Here is a 25197-nt window from a genome sequence, read left to right on the forward strand (position 1 = left end):
AGCATCATCTGGGAACTTGTCAGAAATGTGAATTCTTGGGCCCCACCCAGATCTACTGAATCAGAAACTCTGGGAGTGGGGCCCCGAAACCTGGGTTTTCACAAGCTGTCCAGGGATTTTTCAGGCATGCTCAAGTTTGAGCATCACACTAAGGGAACCTCAGAAACACACGTGCCCCTGGAAACTAAACTGGGAAGAAGGCAGGGAGGTCAGGTCATAGTTTAAAAGGTGTGACTTTTCAAGTCCAAAGGATCCGGGTTCATATCCAGTCTCGCTGCCTGGCAGCTGGTGACTCAGGGCCTCAGTCTTGGCCCTCAGGTTGGCCTGTGCAGGGTCTGGCTTGGCTTATGGATGGTTACGTGTTCAGACCTGGCCAGGGGCCTTGCTCCCTGGGGACACGTTCCTGAGGCACTGGGGAGGCCTGCCAGGCACACTGGTACCCCCAGGCCCGCCGCTGCTGGCAGAGGCACAGTTTCCATCACAGCTGTCCCAGAGGCTGCCAGCTAAGCCTGGTCTGAGAGCTGTCGTGCGCACACGTGCCTGCTGTCCTCTGGAATCAGCCTGAGAAGTGCGGAGGTGGTGTTCTAAAACGTGACTACCCTGCCTCACCTAGTGGTGAATCTCCACCCCCAGGGCCGTCCACCACTCACTCATTTGGGTCAATGAGGCTGAGCGTCATTTTTCAAAGCTGTCACTTTGCCTGCTCATAGCAATTAAAAGTTCTGCCACAGATTCCCATTTGTGCTCCGTGGATCCTAACACGGCACCAACCAGATGGTGCTGGCAAGGATCTGGATGTGACCCACGGAAGAAGGTTGGGTTCATGTTAGGGAAGTGGAAACTGTCTAAATGAATAGAGGAAAGCAGAGCGTTTGACAGGAGCTTCCTGGTGGTCCTCCCAGAACGAACTATGTCTGATGGCTAAGTTCTGACTGCAGGGGATAGGACCACTCCAGAGAGTGCAGGCCAGGGGACCCAGGTGTACGGATTCAGAGACAGAGGCTGTGAGCCCAGAGCCTGTGCGAGCTGTCCGTTACTGGAGCCGGGGCTGCCGGCTTTCTGCAGGGGAGGCGCTGGAGAGTGAGGGACCACTGCACGCACAGGCACCGTCCACCTACGTAAGGCTGTTGCCTCCCACCAACCAGGAAACTAGAGCACCTGGAGGCAGCCAGCACCACTCCCCATCTGGAAAGGCCTGGGAAAAAATGAAGGAGGACAGCAATTTTAAATGTTCTCCATTGTCTCTTCTGTTTTCTCAGAATAATACCTTTCTCCACGGCCAATTAAAATAACTCCACTATATCACCTTATACCTAACTAAAGTAGCAAAAAATAAATAAAATAAAGTAAAATAAAACCCTCTGAAAATAATTCCCCATGCTGGATATGTTGCGGTGAGGTGGGTATTCCTAATTAATTGTGGTGGCACTGTAAAGCTACAGAACCATTATAGAAAGCATTATGTCACCGCGCTGTAATTCTACTTCTTGAAATCTACTATAAGGAAACAATTCATCAGAAGCAAACAGCAATCTATATAAGATGTTTTCTGAAGCACTATTTAAAATAGTTAAAATTGGAAGCAATGTAACTGTCTAGTTTTAGAAGAAATGGTTTATTAAACTGTGGTGCCTTGACATAAAACAATTGAAATATAATTTTATGGAGATGGAATAATATGGAACAATTGAAATGTAAATTACAGAGACTATAGAAAAGCGGAAACAATTTGATACACTGGGTGAAAATAGAATCAACATATCTACACAATGATCAGAATGGTATAAATATGTATATCTGGGGGTGGCAGTATGCAACAATGAGAACTTTTATAGGGATTATAGAGAACTGTTTAACTTTGAAATTTGTCTTTAATGTTGTAATATTTTTAGAAATAAAACACTTTAAAAAACTGTTAATGAAGCTATTTAATGATGATTTCTCTGCCTACCAGTCTACAAGTCAGGGACAGACCCCCCTCTCTGAGCAGCTTCCTGTCTGGGGGATCCCCAAGGCCAGGTCAGCCTCTGTAGGTAAATGATAAAGTGTTTTATTTTGCTTAGGAAACAAGAGCTGGTGGGATACCCTTTTTCTCTTGATTTATAACTAGGAGAGGATGATAAATTACATTTTATGCTGTCAGTACCGGGGCTGTTACGCTGCATCTTCGCCACTAAACAGGACCTTGGAGCGGCGATGGGGGGGAGGTCACTTCCCTGGCTCCCCAAGGTGGCTCTGGGGTTGGGCTGGATCTCCTGCTGTCCCCGGAGTGACGCCTGGGAGAGGGGGCTGCTCCACACCCGTAATGGTAGCGCACAGGCTCTTCACACAGGTCAGGAAGGTGAAGGTGTGAAAAGACAGGGGGCTCCAAGGCTGGCTTGGGAGGACTTCCCCTCAGAGTCTGGGTGAAGGCAGCCTGCACTTGACCTGCACAGCTGCTTCTCAGCAGATGCCACCGCCTCTGCAGGATTAACCAGCTCCCTCAGCACTGACACATTCATTCCTTCACCTCACATTTACTGAGTGCCCGTCGCTGTGCACCACGCGAGTGCTGGGGGTGGTGCCGGGGGACAAGGGCAGGCTCTGGGGACACTTGAGTGACTAGAAAAGCATCCAGAGAAACTCAGAATCAGTTCCAGTGAAACATGTTCAGTTTAGGAAATCTGGTCAGTGGTAAGCTTTATATGGTTAATGTTGTTTTGTTACTTTGGGGCTATACGGTTCACTAAAACACAGATGTAAACGTGAATTGCATTTTGGAGGTGGAAATGTCCCCTAGCAATATTCTCCAGCAAGTTCAAGTGTACACAGGGGAAAGCACTAGATTTAGAGTTAGACAAACCTAGATTAAAAGGCAAACCAGACCTTTCTGAGCCTCAGTTTCCTTATCTAAAAGTGGGACTAACAATACCTGCTTTCCAAGATTACGGTTAATGTGCAGAGTCTTAAGTAAGCAGTCAGTTCCACTCTCCGTTTATTATTCCGAGCAGCTGTGGTTTGCGAGGTAAGGCCAGACGAGTTGTCTGCCTCCGGGTCTCTTCCCTCTGCTTCCGCCACAACCACCCCTGTTCTGAGATAGTCTTTCATTTTCTGGCTCTATGATCTTGGACATGTCACTTAACTTCCTTGCACCTGGTTTTTCACCAGTGAAGTAGGGATGATAATGATTCCTATATTACAGGGTTGTTGAGGAGGTAAAATGAGGCCATTCACATGAAAGTGCCCATGACAAATGCTCAAAAATGACCCTTAGTGCAAAAAAACCCCCACAAAACCCAGTTTCACTGGCCCTCACGTGTAAGCAGCATCTCTCACCGAGGTGTGGGCCTCCATGGAGGCACCAGCCCTGTGAGCTTGTCAAATCCACCCAAGGGCATGAAACCGCGCCCCTGAATGACACAGAGCCACGTGCTGCCCTCAGTGTCTCACTGTGCTCTCTGCTCCCACGGGAGACAGGGCTCTCAGTGCTCGGGAGCTGGAGCACGCTAGGGCACCGTACCTGCCTGAGGCACCCTACCTGCCCAAGGTACTACACCTGCCCTGAGCCACCACACCTGCCCAAGGTACTACACCTGCCCTGAGCCACCACACCTGCCCAAGGCACACCTGCCCCAAGGTACCCCACCTGCAGAGGCACTGTACCTGCTTGAGGTGCAGGCCTGTGGTGCGGCCTTTGGCCATGCTGAGTTCCCACACACACACCACGGCGCTGGTCCCAGAAGTGACGATAGTCGTGGGGGACGGGCACACGGCACACAGACAGCGGCCCCAGGCGGCCAAGTTCTCGAACGTCATCAGGATCTGCGGGAGATTAGACGAGTGGGACGAGCACTGGTGCCAGAGCCAGCACAGGGCAGGGAGCTGGGACAGGGCGACGGAGGGATGCAGGCAGGTCTGGATGGTGCCGCTAGCCTGCCTGCCTGCGTGCTGTGGGAGCCGAGGGACGTGACAAGCCCTGGTGACGAAATCCAGGCCGTCCAGGTCTGTCCCCAGAGAGCTCACACCACCCAAGGAGCAGGTGGGGAGAGACAAGGGAGCAGGAGGCTATGGGGACACAGCGAAAATGCCCCATGAGCCTGGGAAAGTCGGAGCCAGCTTTTAGGAAGGGGTGACATCTGGGACCAGTTTCACAGGCTGCCTCGTGAAGGAGGTGGGGGAAGGCTAGGGAGGGGCGAGAAAGCTTGGTGGGCTGGGAATTCACGCCACGTGATAGGGTGGGAGAGGAGCGAGGGTAGGAAAGGAGGCCAGAGGTAGCCAGGGCCACGTCAAGAAGGTAGACATAACCGGATGGCCTAAAGCAGGGGTAGCGGACGAGCAACTGGGTGGCTTGCTTCTGGCGGCAGCTGAATACTCAGTAGGTCCCTTCTGAGTTTAAGCTGTGACCCGGGCCGGAGGAGCCCCCAGGACTTTCTGCCCACACTGGGTGACAGTCCCAGGCTGGGGGCACAGCCACGTGGAGGAAGGGGTGTGGGTGACCGTGGCTGCTTGGGGCTCGCCCGTCCCCTGACCACCTCTGCCCCAACCGGAAGGAGGCTGCGGCCCTGGGGCTGCCCTGCGCCCCGGCCCCACTCACCTTGTCAGAGCCGTAGCTGCCCAGGCAGCAGCTGAAGTCGTCAAAGCCCCAGCTGAAGGTCCTGCTCCAGTGAGGAGGCAGCAGCATCTTGTTGGTCTCCACGGCCAGGATGGTCTTCTCCGTAGGAACAATGTGGCCGATGGCTCCTTTGGGGGATTCCGAGCCTAGAGAGAAAAGGTACATATCTGCCCCCCAGTCAGTACGGCGGAGCCGACTTGTCAAAGGGCAACACCCGCTTTAGCTGGGCCCAGAGAGGAGCCATGCGCAGCCAACCCCGACTTGGCAGAGTGCCTGCCCAGGCAGGAGCTGCTCCTCTTCAAGGTACCTCCCTCCTGGGCCTCCCTCCGGGGGCCACGTTACACACTGGCCCCGGGTCCCTCCCCAAACTCAGCACATACATGATGTATGTGGCCATGCAGGTCTTGAGGGTCTCTTTCGGGCTGATGCCAAGGGAAGAGGAGCCCAGGCTGTTGGGGCAGACAGCACACAGCCAGAGGAGCCTGGGGGCTCTGCCCTTCCTGCCCCTTCCAGGCACCAACTCTAGCAGGTCTGGAGGTGGAGGTCCAGTCGTGCAATCGGTTAGTGCACAGTATTTGTATGGAGATGCCAAGGACACTGTTCTTGGATTTCAAAAGAAAAAAAAACCCAAAACCTGACCTTATACTCCTTGGGACCAGAAAATTATTCCAGGTGGTGAGACATCCCCAAAGCAGGGCAGGCCCCAGGGTGGCACAGACATCAGACTTCACACACACTCAGCTCCTCTAGGAAGCAGGGCTGGGACTCATAGCCGGGCCGTCTGCCCCAGGGCGCATGCTCCTGGCTAGTGGCTGCAGGTCCAGCTGGGTGCTCAGGAGCAACAGTGAACGCGGGTGCCGAGGGCGGGGGCTGTAACCCTCCCTTGGGAAACCTGGGACCTCCCACTTGGCTCTGGAGGTGAGGAGGGGTGTGTGTGTGTGTGTGCGCACGCGTGTGCATGTGTGTTGGCATGTGTGTGTTCATATATGTGTGTACATGAAAGAGAGGGGGGTGCGTGTCTCAGATAGACAGACAGATGGACGGGTGGGTCTTCAGAAGTCAGGGTGTAACAGAGGCGGTCCCAGACACTTCCAGAGCAGAGGTCTGCCCAGATTCCCGTTACGCCTGGAGATTCCCGTTACGCCATGCAGAATCAGCCCCCAAGCCCCTGCCTGGGCCTGTGCCCCTGAACCTCCAGAGGAACACTGGTCACTGAAGGGACAGCTGTGGGACAGGGCACCAAACGAAGCAGGGCCAGGTATTCACCTTTGACTGTGACCTGGGAGGGCCTCAGCGACGGCAGGCTGTAGAGAAAAGGCTGTGGGTGACCGGGCAGGCTCACAGGTGTGGAGGCGTCCTTTCCAGGGGAAGCCTTCCCTGCAGTGGTCCTGGCCGGGTGGGGTTTAGTAAAGAGCTGCAGAGGCAAGGAGACAGACACGCACCACATGGGTCATTAGGACAGATGGACAGAAGGGGAGTCGTCCTCAGGCAAGTCGCAGCTGCTCCTCTGCCCTGGGAGCTGCCTGGGCTGAGGTGAGCTGAAACAGAACCATCTGGCTCGACCTTCGGATGTTGCCGGTGAGGGGTCTGGGGCTCTATTTTCTCAAGGTCACGGTGCAGGGCTGGCAGAGAGCCCTCCTGGTTGCCAAATCTGTCTTCTTCTCCAAGCTGCTTGAGAAAAGGATGACCTCACCGAGGAGCCCCTGATCCCCGGGAGAGCTGCCTCTCATGTCATAGGGTCAGAATGATCCCCTTTCCTCCGTAGATCACGTCTCTCTTCATTTGCTTGAGCTATTTCTCATATTTTCCCCTTTTCCTTACAAACTGTCTGCAGGCCCATCCATCTGGGCATCAACACAGAATTCTTTAATAGCATCCTTTCAACTATTCCAAAGAGCACAGGCAAACCCCATTAGCAGCCTTTCTTATTTTCATTTTTCTTCGATCTCTGCTGTCAAATTGTCCCTAAGGCCAAACTCGACAAAGCATGAAGTGCCGCCGGGCCAGAGAGTGCAGCCGAGGCCAGCTCCGGCTCTCCACCCTCCCCGCCCAGACTGGGCTTGTGCCGCGCTGCTTTCTCCAGCCATCCAGCACATTCCTCTGCTCCCAGAGGGAAACATCCATGGGGCGCCATGATGTGGGGGGAGCTGGCCTCGGCTGGGTGCACAGGCAGAGGTGGGGCTCAGCAGGCAGCCCGGGGGTCTCGGAGCAGCCTTGGTTCAGTTGTAACCCTCGATCAGATGCTAGACTGTCTAGAAAAGCTGGGTGGGTGATCAATACAAACAGAAATCAGAACGATGATTTTTAAATGAGCATTAAAGAATGTTCTCCTTTCACAGCAGCATAACGAAAGCACCACAGGCTGGGTCCCTATAATAGCTTTTGCAGGCACAGCCCCTTGATAGAACAGTGCGTGGTCCTGAAGCATTTTAATCTTGTCTTCAGGCTGGGACCACTTGCGGAATTCTAATTCTAATTCTGATGATTTTTTAGAAATATTTTTTACAAGCTCATATAATATCTCATTAAGCAAAACCAGAATTTAAATTGTGTGCATTCCATGATCCCACTGATGTGAAAATATTTTTGCTTGTGGACTACTACTTTGAATTATTTGTTTTATCTGTATTATAATATTTTTAAAATTAAAAAAATGAAACCATTTGGCTACCCAACCTTCTTTCCTGAAATTCTCTCCTTTCTACAAAGCCTTCCTTGGCCAAACCCGCATTTGGATGTGCGGTCTGTTCTCCAAGTCACCCTCAGGCCCTTCCATGTTTCCCTTACCTAGGAGCTGAGCAAACCTGAGCATGTCACAATAAGGCCAGACAGAAGAGATGTTACTAGATGAGCCCGTCCAAGCCTCATGGTTACATGTGGGGAAGGCTGATGCCCAGGATGGTTCTGGAGTTGACTGGGTCTACACACTCATTTCCTAGTGTGGTTCCTGACTGCCCAGGCTGGGACCCCACGGTCTGTGGGGCTGTGCTTCTGAACCCAGATGGCTGTGCTCAGGGATAAAACATCTCTACACCAAATGGGAGTCTGAAGTTGAAGAGGGCTGAGATCAGTTAAATAAGCATCAGGATGTCATTGTAAAGGCACAGCCTCACATCACTACGGGACTATCCTGATGCGGACGGAGGTGATGGAGCAAAAGGCCCATATAAGACCCCTACCATTTCACCAGGGGCCCTGGGGCAGAACTTGGATGCTCTCACAATGGGGTCAATATGGCATAGGCTTTGGAGCCAGACAGATGGGGTGAGATCTCGCCCCCGTCACCTGCTAATGGTGCAACTGTAGGCAAGTTATTTATTTAGCCTCTCTGAGCCTCAGTTTCCTGATCTGTATAATCCCCATACCCAGAGCTTATGAGAGGATTCAGTGAGGTAATCACATGAATAACTAACATTTGTTGAAGGCTAATCGTATTTCAGGCACTTTCAAGCACTTGGTATCTTAACTCTTTGGATCTTCACAACAACCCTACAGGGTAGATACACATATAAAGAATTATATCCTGTGTATTTATCATAGAGTCTATCACATGGGTCACAGATGGATGTCGCCTTCATCATTATCATTAACTATATCATCGCCTCCATCGACATCAGATGGTAATGGAGGGTTAAGCCATGACATCAAAGGCGTAGGGAGATGACTGAGGACCGTTTTGCCTCTCTAGTCCTTGCTTACTCCTCACTCTCTCTCCCATCCAAGCTCATCCTGCACACACTCTTTTGAGAAAGCAAGACAAAGGCCATGGCATGCTGTACCTGTTTGGGCACCTGTCCAAAGTTGCTGACGAACCCCAGGATGGTGCTTCTGATCAGGGGGTCACTGATGCTGCTGAGGTCCATTTTGTCACCGTAGAAGTAGGGGTGGAAGGTATTAACAGCCTCCACTGCGGCTGACCCTTGCTGCTTGCACCCAAAAATGAGGTCTATCCAGTGGTGCAGGTTGGCACTGACAAAGTCACTTTCCAAAGCCTGGAACCAAAACCCAAAGAGCGTGAAAAACACAGGTGTCTCATGGACTCATGGGCCCTCTGCCCAGATCAGGATGGGGCATGTGGTTCAGGACGCCAGATCAGCACGGGAAAGATGAGTGATGCCTCCCCGGGCTGGATGAGCACTAAGCAGCACACATGCAGCCCATCTGAGGACCACCTAATTCCTGCCTCCAGCTAGTGTGGCACAACAGGTCTGACTAGCCTATCCAGTCCACAAAATAACCTTGAGCAAGAAGAAATGTGGGCCAGTGTTTTGATGTCCCAGTTCACCTGAGAGATGGCACCCGTTTCTGCTGAGTAGAGCCCAGCTCCAAAGCTTGGTCCCCAGAACCCAAAGATGTTCATTTGGAATTGTCTGGGCTCCCCTTATCGATCCTCTGGGAGGACATGCACACTTACAGTTGGGCTTGGGAAAATTAGGTCACCTGGGTCAGGTTAATTTTCCGAGGCACATGGCCAAAGTGGTTTTGAGAAGGCCACATGTGGGAAATGCCACAGGAGGTGTGATGACTGCCGTTACCGAATTTCCAGAGGCAAGGATAAACCAGGGAAGAACTTTCTCCTCACCAAGGGAGAAGGACAGAGGAAAAGACACAGCTTTGTTGTTACTAGTCAGGCCTGCTGCCAATTTTTTTTTTTTCCTTTTTTAGGTGTAATTCACATACAATAAAATTTGCCCTAAATGTACAGTTTAATGTGTCCTAAAAAATGCATGTAGTCATGTAACCAACACCATAATCAAGATATAGAATATTTACATCAACTCAAAAAGTTCTCTTCTACTCCTTTTTGCTCATCTCCTACTCCAGACTAACCCCTGATCTGCTTTCTGCTTCCACAGTTTACCTTTTCCAACAAGTCACAAAAATAGAATCCCATAGTATGTAGCTTTGGGTTTTGGCTACTTTTGCTTAGGACAATGCTTTCGAGATTCATCCTGTTGCTTCATGTACCCATAATCTGTTCCTTTTTGTTGCTAAGTAATATTCCATTGTATGGATGTATCACTTGTTTAGCCATTTACCAGTGATAGACATTTGGGTTGTTTTTTTCTTTTTGACTAGTATAAATAAAACTGATGAATATTTATGTACACATCTTTCTGTGGACAATTTCCATTTCTCTTGGGTAAACACCTACAAGTGGAATTGCTGGGCAATATGGCAAAAGCATCTTCAACTTCATAAGAAATTACCAAGCTCTTTTCCAAAGTGGCTATACCATTTTTTCCCCACCAGCTATGCATGATGAGTTCTGGTTGCTCCACATTCTTGCTTAACTCTTGGTTTTAGCAATACTTTAAATTTTAGCCATTCTTGTGAATGTGTAGTAACATCTTGTGGTTTTAGTGTATGTTTCCCTGATGACTAATTATGTTGAACATATTGTCGTGTGTTTATGCTAACCCAGGTATTCGATCCAGGATACGTGTCCCCAAATGGTCTCTGGCCTCTACCCACATCAGCCTTTCTGCGTAATAAGTCAAGTCCTCCCCAGTCCTGGCAAATCTTTTGGCCAGTGGGAGCCCCTTGGAGCCTCCAGCCCCCTGACCTATACTGGGCAACATGGCCCAGGGCTTGGCCCTGTGTGTAGAGTTGGCTACGGGCACTGACTTGCCCTCCATCCAACAAGAATCTGAATTTGCTTCCCCCATGAGTCCCACAACAAATTGGCACAAGGGCAAAGCCTAATGGAGCTCTTAAAAGAGCCCAGAACCCAAGCCTTCTCCTGCCAACCCAGGGCACGGGGCCCAGCTGCTTCTCTGGGCCCTCCAGACATAAGAGCCTCAGAAGTGCTTATCACAGCCATCCACTCGGGCAGAAAGCCTCAATGAACACTGAGGGCACCCTGAGGTCCTCATTCAGGATACCAGGGACCCTGCCATGACCCCACTCAACTCACTTGTCTATGCAGGCTGATGAATTTCCGTGGGTCCCCATCAGCCCAGGGAGGGAGTTGCACGTCCCCCAGTGCTGTCCCGTCCTGCATGCAGCCTGAATGGGGTGAGAAAGAGCAAGGCTTTGGATAAATGGGAGCCCAAACTGGGCTAGGAACCAAGGGGTGTAAACACTGTGCTGTCTAGTACTCCGATTCTTGCATAGATCACACTGCTTCCTGCCTCCTCTGTGGGGAGTGACCCCACCCTTTCTGCCTGGAATATTCCTACTGGGGTTCTAAGCCTTCCACCCCTTCAGGCTTCCATAAGACCCTACCTGCTTCCAGGTAGTGCCCGTGCATAAAATGATTGTTGTGTCATCATCGTCTGTGCGTCTTCCTCCCCTCTACTCTATGCCTTTTCATCCAGGTGCTTTTTATACAGTGCTAAATAAGGAGGTAATAGCAGTAATAATGAAAGCTACCGTATTTTGAGCACCTACCGCTATGCCAGGGCACTATGCTAGGTGCTTGGCATGCGTTGTCTTATTGACTCTTCATTCAACTCTATAATTTATGCATTTTCTCTCCACTTTAAAGTTAAGATAGGAGGTTTTCGGAGGGACCTTCCCCAGACACCAAGAAGAGGAGCCCGGCTTCAAGCCCGAGTCTCTCTCCTCCCCATTAGCCACACAACCTTGAGCAAGTTGCTTAACCTCTTGGGGAGTCACTTTCCTACCCATTACCTCCCAGGCTGGTACAAGGATTAGAAGAGAAAATACACATAACATGCGTAGAATAGTTCTAGGCATATGGTGGTTGCTCAGTAAACACAAGCTATAGCCTTGCTGAAACCCTCCAGAGCCCTCATGGTGCAACTGGAGTGAAAATGTCCTCTCTCTCTGGCCTGCAGGACTGGCCTGGCCTGGCCTGGCCCTTCTCATCATTCAGTCTCAGCTCACCTGTCACCTCCTTGGGCAGCTCCTTCCTGGGGACCACAGTAACACAGGGTCTCTAAGTCACCTCAAACCATTTTCCTACTTTCTTTCCTTATAGGACTTCTCAGCATTGAAGAGTATTTAGCTTATTTCTTTGTCTATACTTTCTATCTCCTACCCCTGTCCCCACACAGAATATAAACACCTTCAGGGCAATCCGCCCCAGGACACCCAACTAAATCCTCAGTGTCTAAAAAGTGCCTGAATGCAGTAGGTGCTTAATAGCCACTTGGTTCCCTGAGTTCCCTGAGGACACGTGGTCCCTGGTGTGCAGGTCATTTCTGCTGCTGAACACCTCCTGTTCGGCAGAGAGCCAGCCTCCACCTCCAAGGAGGGCTGGTGCCCTCCCTCCAGCGGCCCCCTCACCTCAGGTCGGCTGGGACCCCTCCTCTCAGCTTCCACCGTCCCTGATTTACTCCTTTCATGGACCTCATCACATCTTGCGGGAACTGCCCTTTACATTTGTCAGGTTCTCATCCCTGATGCACGTGAAGCACCTGAGAATCTGAACACTGCCGAGGCCGCCAAGTTCCATGGGCTCAGACCTGACAGGCCTGGGCCTGGGCATGTTTTGAATGCTCCACTGGTATTCTGTCTGCAGACCACTGCACAAGAGGTGGGTGCTTGAGTCAGGGGCTGGATCTCCTCACTTGTGCTCCCCTGGGCCCGCACCTGGTCTGGCTCAAGGTGCAGGCCCACGTGTGCTGTTTGGAGGAAGGAGGGCCCTGAGGAAGGGGAGCTCTGGGGCACCAGGTGTCTGCCGGCACTGGGTCACAAGTGCCCTCCTCAGGGTGGGAGAGTCCATCCCGCACCTCTGGGTGGGGAGGGCCACGCCCTGCTGGGGGCTCTGACCACACACCCCCTCCGCAAGTCACCCTGATGTTTACAGTGGAGGCTCCCAAGGTACACGTAGTCACCAGGGGGCCTGCCCACTGGGGCTTCCTGAAATTTTTGTCCCTCCTCTAAAGCAATAGGTAAAAAAGCATGGCTCACCCTGGAGTGGGGCCTGGAGGGCAGGAAAGAGAAGGAACCACCAAGGGTGCCCATACAACTGCCCACGGACACCCTAGCAGTCTGTGCTGGGAGATGCAGGATCTCTGGGTCCTGCTCACAGGGTCCAGGCTAACCCATCTGTAGGACTTGGAGGAAAATGGGGCGGAGAGGGGCCGGGGCTCGCCTGAGGTACACAGCAGGGCAGTGACAGGCCTGGCTATCAGCGAGGGCTCCTGCCCCCTGGTCGCCGTCCCACTGCAGACTGAGGCCTGGGGACCCTCGGCAGGAGGTCGTGGGTAGGACCGTGGCTTGGTGGTCCTGCAGCCCTGGGGCTGCGTCCTTCCTCAGCTCCCACCTCCTTGTCAGGTGCCGCCACCCAGTGGAGGCCTCATGGCAATCTGCCCATCATATCGGTCTGGTGAGGGCCTGTGTGTTTAGCTGCTCGGCAAAGACACTGATGTCATGACCCACGAGCTGCCTGGCCCCTGCAGCCTCTCCCCGGCTCCACTCACCAAACTCCACGGCGTTGCAGTTGGTCAGAAACTCGGGCAGGTAGAAGAACTCCGGGGTCAGCTCCCTGACGTCACTCATGTTCTCTCTGGAGGCTGACTCCCATGCTTTCTTCATGCTGTGGAACATTCTATCTGCCACATCAAAGCTTCCACCCTAAGCAGGAAAGGGGCGACATGATCAGCTGCATGCGGTGAGAACTCGGGGTGCACAGGCGTCACTAGTGTGGGCCCCCTTCGTCCACTCTGTCCCCGAGGCACGGGTTTCGCCGTTAGAACCTTTCGTTCACCCACATACACACATGCGTGAGTCAGTCCATGCATGCGTGTGATGGTTTCTTCAGGCATCTATTCCCTCAACCACTCTCTGGAACCCTACAACAGGAGCTTCCACGGAGGATGCATGATCCACTGTGATAAAGGGAGCAATGTTTTCCCAGTTTGAAAATTGGAGCTCAGATCAGAGACAGGAAACCACAGTCATGCATCTGACCATCTCCCACATTTGCCGAGGGTCAGCTCTGAATCAGGCATAAAGACAGGATACAAAGGACCAGCTACAGGACGAGGAGTGGGTCAGACATTCTACGTGTGGGAAAATTTCCTGGAGAAGTCGACCCCTGGTGAATCTGCAAGCCTAGTGACAGAGAAAACGTCAATGTTCTGAGCACAGGGCAAGACCTTGCAAGGAAAGCAGGTCAGGTCAGGGCCCTGGTGGCATATAACACAGCAGCCTCGACAAGCAAGAACAGGTCTGAGGATGGAGAACTGGAGGCATATGGTGCTGCATGCAGCACCCACCACGGCCAGCCTCGTTTCCAAGGCCCATTTCCACAGGTGGCTCGATGCAGTCCCGAGCTTGGCAACTGGGATTGGACCAATTCAGACTTAAGGCAAATTCTTTCCTTGGACTCTCTGCCTCTCATCTGAATTGTCAAATCTCTTCAGTTGACGCTACCCTTGTTCATCAGGTGATCTTGAGGGTTGGGAGGAGGCAGAGAGGTGCCAGTTGGAGAACTGAAGACGCTGTGGGCAGAGGGACTTCAGAAAAGAGTTTCTGAAACTGGGATATGGGTCTGTCTGCTTAAGATTAGGGACGCCCAAGGGACACCTCTTCCCTGGAATTCAATAGTTCACTTGTCCCCATAGAAACTGGGCCTTTTTTGTACAGCCAGAACTTGCCTTCTTTCTGCCACCCTCTGCAGAGTGCACATGTGGCCCCAAGAACAAAGGCGGAGAACCCTGAATGCCAGCGCCCTCCTCTGCCCCACCAGCTCCCTTCAATCTTCAGGGGGCCGAGATTTCCCATTGGCAGCGGCGGATGAAGGGTAAAGAATACGCTAGCACTTTACACACGCAGAGATGCTCTCTCTTTGTCCTCACAGAAGGTGCATCAGGAAGGAACTGGTTTTTCCATTTTGCAGGCCAGAAAACTGAGGCTTCTCAAAGTTTATTAATTTTTCCAAAAGAAATGAATGGCAGAGCTGGGGTCAAAACCCATGGATGCAACTCAAAAGGGCATGCTTTGCCCTTATGCCAGTTACCGGGGAGAATCCTGGACCTGGGGCATATGATCTACTATGTGTGGCCAAGGGGACTCAGCTCTTTCTGAGAAGGAAGAACCTGCCACACACCTGAGGGAGGCCACACCGGGGCATCCTGGCAGGCTGGTCAATTTTCTGAGTCAGATGTGAGGATCTAGTGAAACCCATGAGTCATTCCCTGCACAGGGTCAGGGACACCAAGAAACCCAGTAACCCCTGGGTTTGCAACCAAACACAGTTCTTGGTCAGTTTAAAGATGTGGCTTTTCTCCAAGATGGCTTTGCTCTTGGTTAAAATTAGGGGATGACGCCCACCATCAGATTCAAATTGAAATGGAAACAAAATGAGGGGCGAGTGATTCTAAACAAATCTGCCCCTAACAAGTCGCTCACTGAAATGTATTAGGAACTTTGCATATTTAATCTGCAGCTGACGCCTTACATCTGCGGGAGATTGATGCCTTCTCGTCGTCCCGTTTTCCTTTTGCAGCTTTTATGAGTGCTGATAGTAATCTCCTGAGAAACAATATGGTTTGGTAATAAAAAGATTACCTGTATTAAATAAAAATAATATATACATAGGAAATACTGTTAGTGCTACAAATCTGGTTAAAGATATTACCACAAAGAAAAATGTTATTTTTTTCACAGCTGTCTAATACATTTTAGCAAAAGTAATATCTTTAAAACTTAAGCCTGTATTATTTATAAAGGAAGCAATAACTGATTTTCCTATTTCCTATATTAATAAATGTATTTGCATACATTTGTTTCAAAATTAATGGGTTTGCTCACTTCTGCAATACAAAAGAAATGCCAAGTTCCCTGGAAGGAAAAGTGGAGCTGCTTTGTAACTCGTAAGTCTGTGGGTTGACACAAACTCTGGAGGCTGCCTTCAAGAAATCCCACCAGGACTTGGTTCTCAGGCAGGGAAGGAAGGAGGAAAGGAAGAGATGATAGAAGAAAGAAAGGGAGAGAAGGAGTGAGGCAGAGAAGCACAATCAGGGTTTACAGAGTATCTCCATAAGGAAAGTCTGAAACAAAATAAAGCAACAACAAAACTAGGTCTAGAGGTTGGATGGAAACGAAGTGACCAGAGAGAATTACTGGGCCAAGACCTGCTCCTAAATCGATTCCGCCGATACTCTTGAATATCAAGAATAATGAATCCTACATGTATCCAAACAGACTGAAAAAAGTAATAGCAAGGCCACTATTATCAACAAAGGAGCTACCTCTTACTGGCAGAAGACTTTTCCCAGGTGACATTAAAGCCAAAAGACAAGGCAGCTAAGTCTGGAGGTTTCTGAAGCAAAAGGTAACAGTCTTCGGATTTTACGCCCAGCTGACATCACTCGTATGTAAAGACACCAGGAAGATATTCTGAATATTGAAGGACTCATAAATAATATAATCCTAGATATCTTTCCTCAAAATCCTTTAAGAGGTGCTCAATTTTACTAAGAGGTGAATCAAAATTAAAAGCAAAATAATGAGGGAAGAAGCGGCCAACAAGGACTGTTGCTGAACATTGATTGACAGGAGCTAAAATCAGAGTAAAGTTCATGGACTACGGTGCATTGATTAAAACTGGTAACACCTGAAAGGAGTTTCTGTATTGAAGGTGTTATTCCTTTTCCACGAGGACACAGAGTCTATGTGCACCTGTGTCCCTGGATAGGCATTTCAGTGGTAACACTCTTAAACCCTCTCCAACAGGGGAGGGAAACTATGTTGAAAAAAAATTCAGTTCTTGACCCACACCCACAGGAAGCCCAGTAACTGCATGTGCTCCAGGACACTTAACACAGATGTTTTGATAACATGTGCTAGAAAGTCTATTCTTCCTTCAGTGGGACTGACCCAAATCGACCCATCACCACACCTAAATAACGCGATTGGTTTTATGAGCAGCCTGATGACCCCTTCTCATATCCTTTCCAGTAATTTAAAAGTATCCCACGTAAATAATTCACTTACAGGACCCTGTCAGTACATCAGCTAACCTAAGCGGCTGTCGCTTGTCCATCAAAGTGGCAGCGTGCAGGGCGAGCAGAGAGCATCGCAGCTTTAAAACCAAGAGGACTTGGGAGGGCATTTCAGCGCCACTTGCAGCGTGAACTCCGGGAAGTCTCTTAGTCCCTTTAATGTCCCATGCCCTCCTCTGCAAACCTTGGCTGACTGTTGTGGGTGTGAACACTGTAATATGTGTGAGAGTGTGCGCATGTGAGTGAGAGAGTGTGGGTGAGCGTGCGTGTGATGTCTCAGCTGGAGCCAGGCACACGGGAAGAGGTACCGAATGAGCCCGGCTGCTGTCTCCCTCCCCATCGCAGACCAGGACCTCGGGAGCGACCCTAGGCTTGGGCCCTGATCTCAGCGTGCATGCGGAAGGAAACTATGGGCTCAAAAGAAGAAAAAGAAGGATGTGGAAGTTATTAGAAGTAGAAGGGAGGTACGAGGGGAAGTGAGGAGGGGCAGGGTCCTGGGACGGGGCAGGAGGGAAGTAGCGTGTGGGTCATCAGGGCAGTTTTGAGGCAACACCACCACCAAGGAAGTAAAGGGGCCAGTGTGGGCTTCCTCGGGCTCGGGCGTCCCCCTCAGCGAGCTGCCGGTCCGACGTGGATTTGGGAAGCTGATGCACCAGTTCAGCTGCCTTGTCTGTCTTGCTCTCTCTCCACTGAGGGCGGGCTGACCCAAGCAGCCGTTGGTTCTCCTTCCTGTAGGATGTGGCCTTTGGAGAAAGGTGCTGCCTATGCTGCAGGGAGGAGCGTGCACACCTACGGAGCGCACGGCCACAGCAAACAGTTCTCACGCTGGATCTCAGCGCTGAGTCTCAGCCCTCATCACCCACTGAGTCAGGGGTCAGAGGAGGAGGAACGGAGGCTCGGGTGTTCACCACCACCAGTGAGAAAGTTCTAGCGCCAGGACTTTGTGCCAGGTCTGCCAACTCTGTCATGTGCCTTTTCGAACACTCCCCCTTGAGTCAGTGTAATAACTGTTACACCTTTATTACGGACACAACTCCACGCGGGGCTGGCACCCACGGAGCCCCTAGGTGGATGGCCTGCGGTGGGCCAAGTGCTGCCCACGGCCCTTGCTTCTCTCTGCAGTTGGCATATGTCTTACACAAAACCAGCTGTCTCACCTCAAGTGGTGCAGAAAACCCTTCCCCACTGCTGGTAACAGCTGACTACGCACGGGCTGTGACTTAACACAGCACTTGATTTCAGTTTCTTACTCAATACAGCAGCAGCGGCACTGTGCCCTCGCTGGGGCGCTGGCTGCCTTGCTCTGCCCCGCCTAGGCTGGGTCCCAGCTCAGGCCCGAGAGCAACTGGTGCTCTTGCCAGGGTGGAAACAGGGGCCTGGGCCGTGGCCCCAGCCTGGTGTGGCCTCCGGTTGCTCAACTGACTGAAGGCTCACAGACACCGGCTCCCAGTAGGCGAGATTCCTGAGAATCACAGCGTCCTGGGAGGCAAGCCCCCAGCTTGGCAGACAGTGGTCTCACACCCCAAGGGATGGGGATAACAGAGCACATAACAGACTTGTGCCCGGGTCACGCTGCCTGCGTGTGCCACCTGCTCAGGTCGCACTGTCTGTATGCCACATTTTCTGGATTGTAGGAGGCTATCATTGTAATAACAGATTTGAGGCGGAAAAACAAACACAGCAACAGTAGAGATAGACATCAATTCTATGACCAGCCTTATAAGATTTAAATGTGAAGAGAATAAAGGAAACCTTATACCTAGGAATTGGAATATGTCACACTGCAGTTCTTAGGCTGTCCACGCCCCTCTGCACCGTGCCCTGTGGACAGGCCACAGCCCAAAGAAGGCTGTACCCGCGTTCAGACCACACGGGGTGAACTCACAGGCACCACCTCTCCACACCAAAGCCATCCCAGCTGAGCCGTGGAGTGAGCATGTCACTCTGGCTTAGTCACATAATAGCCAAGAGGCAGAGTTTGTTTAATACAGAACGGAAGAGCATGCACTTCCTTATGCTGACTCTTATAGGCACACCAGCTCTGGAAATACTGGACATTCGCACGTCCCTGCTCTCAGATGAGTGAGAAAGGCCTCGCTGCCTGGCTTCTGCAACTCTCCACCTTTCCTATTCTTCTCCACTCCATGATCCACGCTGGGGTTGGGGGCTGGAAGTCTTGGGCTGCTGAGAATGTAGTGAGGCTCCTTTCCTTGTCACCACACAGGGGTGAAGCAAAGGTCTCCTGAGAAGAAAACGAGTCTGCCTCCCAGGAGGCAGAGTGGGATGGAGGGAAAAGCCTGACTCCAGGAAGATGCCAGAATGTTCCTGGAGGAACATAAGGAGGTCTGCACAGGCCCCAGGACTCCCAAAGGGGAGGCAAGCACGTTCCTCCCAGATGTAGCTGTTGTACACATTCCCCTGAGACTAAAATTCATCTTCTACGCTAAGGGAAAAGCAGAAGACGGTTGGTTCTTCTGCTCGTTCCAAAGACCTGGACCAGTTGTGACCCACTAGAAGAGGCAGTTAAAAGTAGGAAGGCAAAACCAATTCAGAAGCACCATGGAGATTTCAACTCGGATGAGCCAATGTGCCACTAATAGATTTGAACCCAGAAAAACCAGGAGTCGCATCAGACTTCAGCAAGGGAGTCAAAAGAACTCAAGCTAATATGACTGCATTTGTGCCACACATAAAAGAAGATAGAAGTGCCTTTGAGCATCTCACACTGGTTTAAACTATCTCAAACCAATTTGGGCTGGTCACCATTGGACCAACCTCGCTAAGATAAGCTCCGACCCGTTGTGACTAGCTTCAAAGTGGCCTTAACCCAATAGGTTTGCAGCACACCTGTTTCATCTGGCTCATGCCATTTGGAATGCTTTGAGGCAGTCCAGACTGTCTTGAATTTCTTTAAACCAAAGAGGAGCAGCTTGCACCAGTTCAAGCCTGCTCAGAAGAGATCTGGCTGATGGCAGGAGGAAGGAGGGAAGAACGATGATTGATCACCTTCGCAGCATCAGCCCTGAGCTAGGGGCTTTACCCACATTTCCTCCTTTAATTTCAACGGCCCAGTGAGATGTGTATAATTAACCCTCATTTCCAGAGTAAAATAACGTGCAGAAGATTTTGTGTCTATTAAGTGGTAGAGCTGGGATGTAAATCTCACAGTTCGCGGTTTCTGTTTCAGTCTGCCTCCTCGTTCGTAACAGAGAGGACCCTTAGTAACAGGTAGAGATGGGGCTATAATTCATGAGACTGAAGGGGCAAGGGAAAACTTTTAAAGCACCCGGAACTCCCTGGATGGGAAGCCGTCACGGGAGGCATCACCATCATCGTCAGCGGGATTGTCACTCCTTGTGGACTGATGAGGAACAGCTGGACGGGATTCCTGGCATGGGGTACAGCTCAGGGGCCGTTTGTTCTCCAAACCAAACTCACTTAAAATGCTTGTTGCCTGAGAAAGGCTCCGGGGAAGCACATTTGTTATTTTTGAATGAATTTCCAGGGACAGGGGTTACAGAATGTCTAGATGATCCATGCCTTCAAGGAGAGAGAGGACTGCGCCAAGAATCAGAAGACGGGAGGGATTTTGCTCCTAATTGGAGACAGCACCTTGACCTTGCCTACCCGTTCCTGCCCAGGGCTCAGGAGATGGCTTCAGTGCTGACCCAGAATGGCCTTTGGTGTTGGGGTCAAGGTCATCTGAGTGACCATAAGGAGTGACCTTGCTGGTGAAGTCAGACCAAAATACACAATTCCTGGGGCACTCATGTTCTTCCTTTGGTGACGCTTGGCTGTCAGAGTGAGTCCCTGCAAGTTCAGCAGCCTGTTCACCCACTGTGGTCATGCCTTCCTCTCCATAGGAACCTTGCAAGGCCTCAATCAAGACAGGCCCTAAACTTGGGCCCCGTGCTGTGCTCGCTTTGGAGTTGGCTGAGCCAGCTGTCTGCAGCTGGGCTACCCAATGGCTCTCCCTAGTCAAAACCTGTGCCCCTGAATAACCTTGAAGCAAAATCCCAGTGATAGAGTCAGGGGAGAAGAGAGAAAAAAACTTATCAGCCTCCCAGGAGGGACTCTGTCCCAGCAATCCCATGTGCCTTGGACAGCACCATCCACTCAGGGTCAGACTCGCCTACTTTCACCTTGTATTGGGCTGCCAGACAAAACACAGGATGCCCAGGTACATTTGAATTTCAGATAAACAACAAATAACTTTTTAATATAAATCATTGTTTATCTGAAATTCAAATGTACCTGGGCATCCTGTATTTTTATTTGTGAAATCTGGCAACCCTAAGCTGGCATGATGGTCAGTTAGTTTATGGGTAGGCAAATTGGTTAGTTTCTTTCTCTAGTTTAGCTGTTCACTTCAGTATTAAAATATTGTTTGTACTTTTAAGCCTTCAGGCTTTTACTTAGCATAGCTTTACGCATTCTGATGTCACAAGTGGTATTCTTTTCATTCTTCCTTCTTTGTGTTTATTTTTCTAGGCTTGGACCACCTACCTTCAAGGAAGTCATCAAGCTTCCTGTTTTTCCTTTTCCACTAAAAGCTATTTATGTTAAGTATTTTTTTCCCTCATATCTCATTCCTTGTTTTTCAGAGTCTTTTTGCAAGACTGTTGGGCAGACATGCAGGTATATCTGTGAAGAGCAGCTTGCCTCGGCTGGATGGCCCAGAATCCTGGAGCCAGGGTCAAGTGGGAATCGCTGGCTCAAGACTGGATTTCTAGCAGTGGGGTCCCTGCCTCGTCCAAGCCTAGCTCTTAATCTTCGGGAGATAGCTTTGTGTGTGTGCGCGCGTGCGTGTGTGTGTGTGTGTGTGTGTGTGTGTGTGTGTGTGTGTAGGGGAGCGGGGAAGCTCACCTGCAGAGAGCAGAAGGCCTGGGTGAAGGGAGGCATCCGGACCAGGTAGGAGGCAACAATGATGGCCGAGGAGTAGTGAGTGCAGTAGTGGCACTGGACGGTCATGTCTCCTGCAATGAAAAGGACATGCCTGGGGTGGCGTCCCCACCTGTGGGGCAGGCGGGAGACACGCAGGCTATCTCGAGAACAGCCAGCATGAGCCCTGCTTAAGAGAGCTCCTGCAGGCACTGGAGCCTGGGTGTTCTGACACACAATGTCTGACACACAATGTTTGACACATTTGACACACAAATGTCAGTATAATTTGGCCAACAGCCAAATTTTCACCAGGGGTGAAAAGCACATTCAAGACCCTCAGTTGCACTGGCCAAGCCCCCAGGGGTCTGCCCTCAGGAAGGCGGCCGAGCCAGGCTATGAGGAGGCTGTGCTGAGGATCCACGGGGAGGCGGAGCTCTGCTCTCCTGACTCAGGGCACCTAGAGAGCCCTCAGGTGCCTGCAGCCCCATCAGCAGCACGCTCTCCTGTCCTCTTTTTGAATAAAAGTCCCTGTGTGAGAAAGGGGGGCTTGTTAATGCAGGGACACCCCCGGATGAGTGAGAACTCAGGTATCCTCCTTCCCAGAGGGGCCTGGATGGCAGAGGCATAAACCTCCCCGTTTTGCCCCAGGCAGGGTACGATGGAGCTGGAATGCTGAGGCAGAGACAGTGCTCTGGCCGGGCCCTTCCAGCAGAGAGTGATCGCGATGCTGCTACTCGTGGACTTCGCGCATGCTGTGTGTCCTCCGTCACACCCTCCCTGAGTCCACACAGCCACCCTATGAGTCAGAGCTATTCATTACCCCGTTTCACAGATGAAGAAGCCAGAGCGAGTCGGAGACTTGCCTCCACCGTTAGTGAGCGGCAGAGCCGGCTGGTGGCGTGGTCAGCGGAGGCCTGCGCCAGCTCCTCCAGACGCCGGCTCGGCCATCTCGCCGCAGTCCCGCACCCAGCCCTAAGCCCTCCCGCTGCTGTGGGAGTTCTCTCAGTCAGAGGTGTTTGGGAGGTTGCTGGACGTCCTTGTGCAAGGGCCCAAACTCAACGTGTGACTCCAATGCACACCCGGGTTAGCATGGGAGACAATGGCAGCAAAGTGGGCCCTGCCTGGGACACAGCTGGGGAGAGCTGACGCTCCTCCGGCCTGCCTCTCTGGAAAGGATCCAGCAGTGCCTGGTGGAGCCCGAGGAACAGCACCTGGGGTCAGGTGGGGCGACTGAGATGGGTCATATAGGTTGAGCTTTAGCCTCAGGAGGAGATAAGCCGGGCAAGGAGGGCCTGCCCACCCCTCCCACCTCCTCCCATCTCCCCCAACAAGTCTGAGTGCCAGCCCTGCACATAGTGGGGATCCCGGGCAGGGGCCAGGGGCCTCCAGGGTGGTGTGGGCTGCAGAGGAGCTCCTCAGCCTGCTGAGAACCTGCTCACCAAAGGCAGGGCCTCGGGGCCGAGTGAGCCTTCCGAAAGGTGCCGCCTCTGGTTCTTGAGGTAAGTCTTCACGGTTCGTGGCTGGATGTTCCTTATTGTAGTAGTGCTATGTTTATTTCAAAGTGTTTGAGAAAACCAGTATAGCGGGCATCAAATATATGACAGAAAATTTTCTCTTTAAAATACATCCATTGAAGTTTAAGAAGTGCATAGACCTAAAGAAAAACAGTAAGGCACCAAGAGGACAGCTGGCATGCGAAGGTGGCAAAAAATTGTAAAGGGTATGTGCAGATGAACAGCATTTGGGAACTAGGTTCTAGAGCCCGACAAATGCAGGATCTGCCATTTAGAGGCCGTAACCCTGAGTGAGTTGCTTAAACTGAGTTCTAATTTCCTTCTCTTTAAAAAGGACCATTTTGTGTATGAACGCAGGCTGGCCTGCACCTGGCATACAGAAAGTGCTGAATGGATGTCACTTCCTTGCCTTTGCCTGCCTCTGGGAATGGAGGTGTTAGCTCTTAGCACCATAGTTCTCAGTCCTGATTTCATGTTGGAATCACCCAGGCTGCACCCCACCGTGGACTTATTCAAATCAGAATTTCTAGAGGTAAGGCCTAGACATCAGTATTTTTAATGAGCTCCCCAGGTGATTCTCACATGCAGCCAGGGTGCAGACCACTGAATTCGAGAGCTCTCTATCCAAACGTAATTGTCTGTAGGCTAGATGACACCCAAATCGTTATAAACTCTCACTTCAAGGCATTCAGATGAAGAGCATTGCAGAAAAAAATCAAGCTGGGATCTACCCACCTTCAGTCTTCTCAACTTCTTTAAACCTCTGGATGAATTTCAGCTTCCTTTCCTTGGTCTGAGCCCCCATGGGCTTTGAAAGATCCCGGAAAGTCTTGGGATTCATCAAGTTCAATGTCTAGAAGGAAGATGTGCAACTGGAGTTAACTCCCCTGGACCCTCTTGTGCCCCAGCGAGACTGCCGGAGCCACGCTCTTTAGTTTTATGGTTCTCTTTATTGGTTCACTGCCGTTTGGTCTGACCCCCTCCTCCGGTGATTAGCAGGCCTGGTAGGGTTTTATGGCCCCACAACCAGTGATCCACAAAGACTTAATAAGGGAGAGATAGAAAATGAGAGGAGGGGAAGATTGAGTTCACACTGAACTGTTCCAAGTTGACCCAAATCAGAACATAGCCACCAGTTACCCAAGAGACTTTCAAAAGAATTCCTGTTGTCAATGGACACTTGGCTCCTGCCCTCACAGAGCAGTTTGCTTCCATAGTTCAGGGTTCTTGCTTAGAATCACACTGATTTTCTAGGAATTTAGAAGTCATCCGTTTGGGGAGGAAATGAGAGCAAGGGCCTCGTGTTTCTGAAGGCGCACTCCCTTCCGGGTGATGAAAGCAGTAATGGTGACCCTTCCCCTACCCTTGGAATACACAACAGTGGAGCCCTGAAGAGTTTTCAGGGTTGGGTGTCCTTGGGGTTTGCATGTCTTTATAGAAGGACGTGTTTCTTTACACCCTTTTTCCTTTTCACTAGCAGTGAATCACCACAGTTCTCCTGGGAGGCAGGGTCTGCCACCATCCCTCACCTGCCACAGCCAGGTGCGGAAGGGAGTGAAGCAGGCACTCCTGAGACCCCCATGAGTCATGGCACTGTGAAGACCCACACTCAGCTACAGCTGACTTTGCCAGGGCAGAATGGGGCTTCATAGTTGCCAGATCTCTGGATTCACCAAAAGATACTGGAAAACCAGCTTTTTAGGAGAAATCTCCCAATTTTTGAACACTGTTAAGTAATCAAAATTTTAATACAGGGTATGGGTTAAATAAAAGGGGCTGGTGACCCACCACTTAGCAACATGTGAGTTGAAGCTGGGATTGGCAAGTTTCGTTTTTGAAATACCTGGGCCTCAGACGATCACTAGTGCAATAAGAAGCAACATACGGCTGGTGAGAAAAGGTTTGCTGTGTTAAGTGTCTTAAGTGTGGATGGGAGCTCACAAAAAACTGAGGTCCCTTTCCCAAATTCTGGGGGTCAGCCATCTAAACAGCTCGAGGCAGGACTGGCTAGGCTGATCTGAACCAGGACCCAGACACCTTCTGCCCTGTACATACACAGCCCAGCACACCTCCTGGTGGCCAGATCCTAGGTGGTCAGGACACTGCTCCACAGCCTGCTCGTCCCCCAGTGACGTCACCTCGGTCCAGCTGTGCCAGCTTTCCTGCTCCTCCCTCCCCTGCCTGCTGAGGTCCTGGGACAGAGGTCAGAACAGCCGATGATCTGGTGCTGCCACTGACCTCCCTTATGGCTACATGTCCCGGTCTAGATCCGGGGTGATGTCCACAT

At 51.2% G+C, this 25197-nt stretch overlaps 1 protein-coding gene across 1 annotated transcript in view; it reads right to left on the reverse strand.

Annotated features, from left to right (window-relative positions):
• Positions 1 to 25197, reverse strand: part of WDFY4 (WDFY family member 4) — a 253283-nt gene that overhangs the window by 9907 nt on the left and 218179 nt on the right. Inside the window, exons 50-57 of the mRNA XM_036829672.1 lie at positions 23646 to 23763; positions 21379 to 21488; positions 12985 to 13138; positions 10509 to 10600; positions 8371 to 8583; positions 5858 to 6005; positions 4574 to 4758; positions 3643 to 3801 (exon numbers count right to left, since the gene is read on the reverse strand). Coding sequence (XP_036685567.1) covers positions 3643 to 3801; positions 4574 to 4758; positions 5858 to 6005; positions 8371 to 8583; positions 10509 to 10600; positions 12985 to 13138; positions 21379 to 21488; positions 23646 to 23763 — 1179 coding nt within the window. The remainder of the gene's footprint in view (positions 1 to 3642; positions 3802 to 4573; positions 4759 to 5857; positions 6006 to 8370; positions 8584 to 10508; positions 10601 to 12984; positions 13139 to 21378; positions 21489 to 23645; positions 23764 to 25197) is intronic.

The sequence above is a fragment of the Balaenoptera musculus genome, chromosome 16, assembly GCF_009873245.2.
Source record: "Balaenoptera musculus isolate JJ_BM4_2016_0621 chromosome 16, mBalMus1.pri.v3, whole genome shotgun sequence".
In the NCBI taxonomy this organism is placed as follows: Eukaryota; Metazoa; Chordata; class Mammalia; order Artiodactyla; family Balaenopteridae; genus Balaenoptera; species Balaenoptera musculus.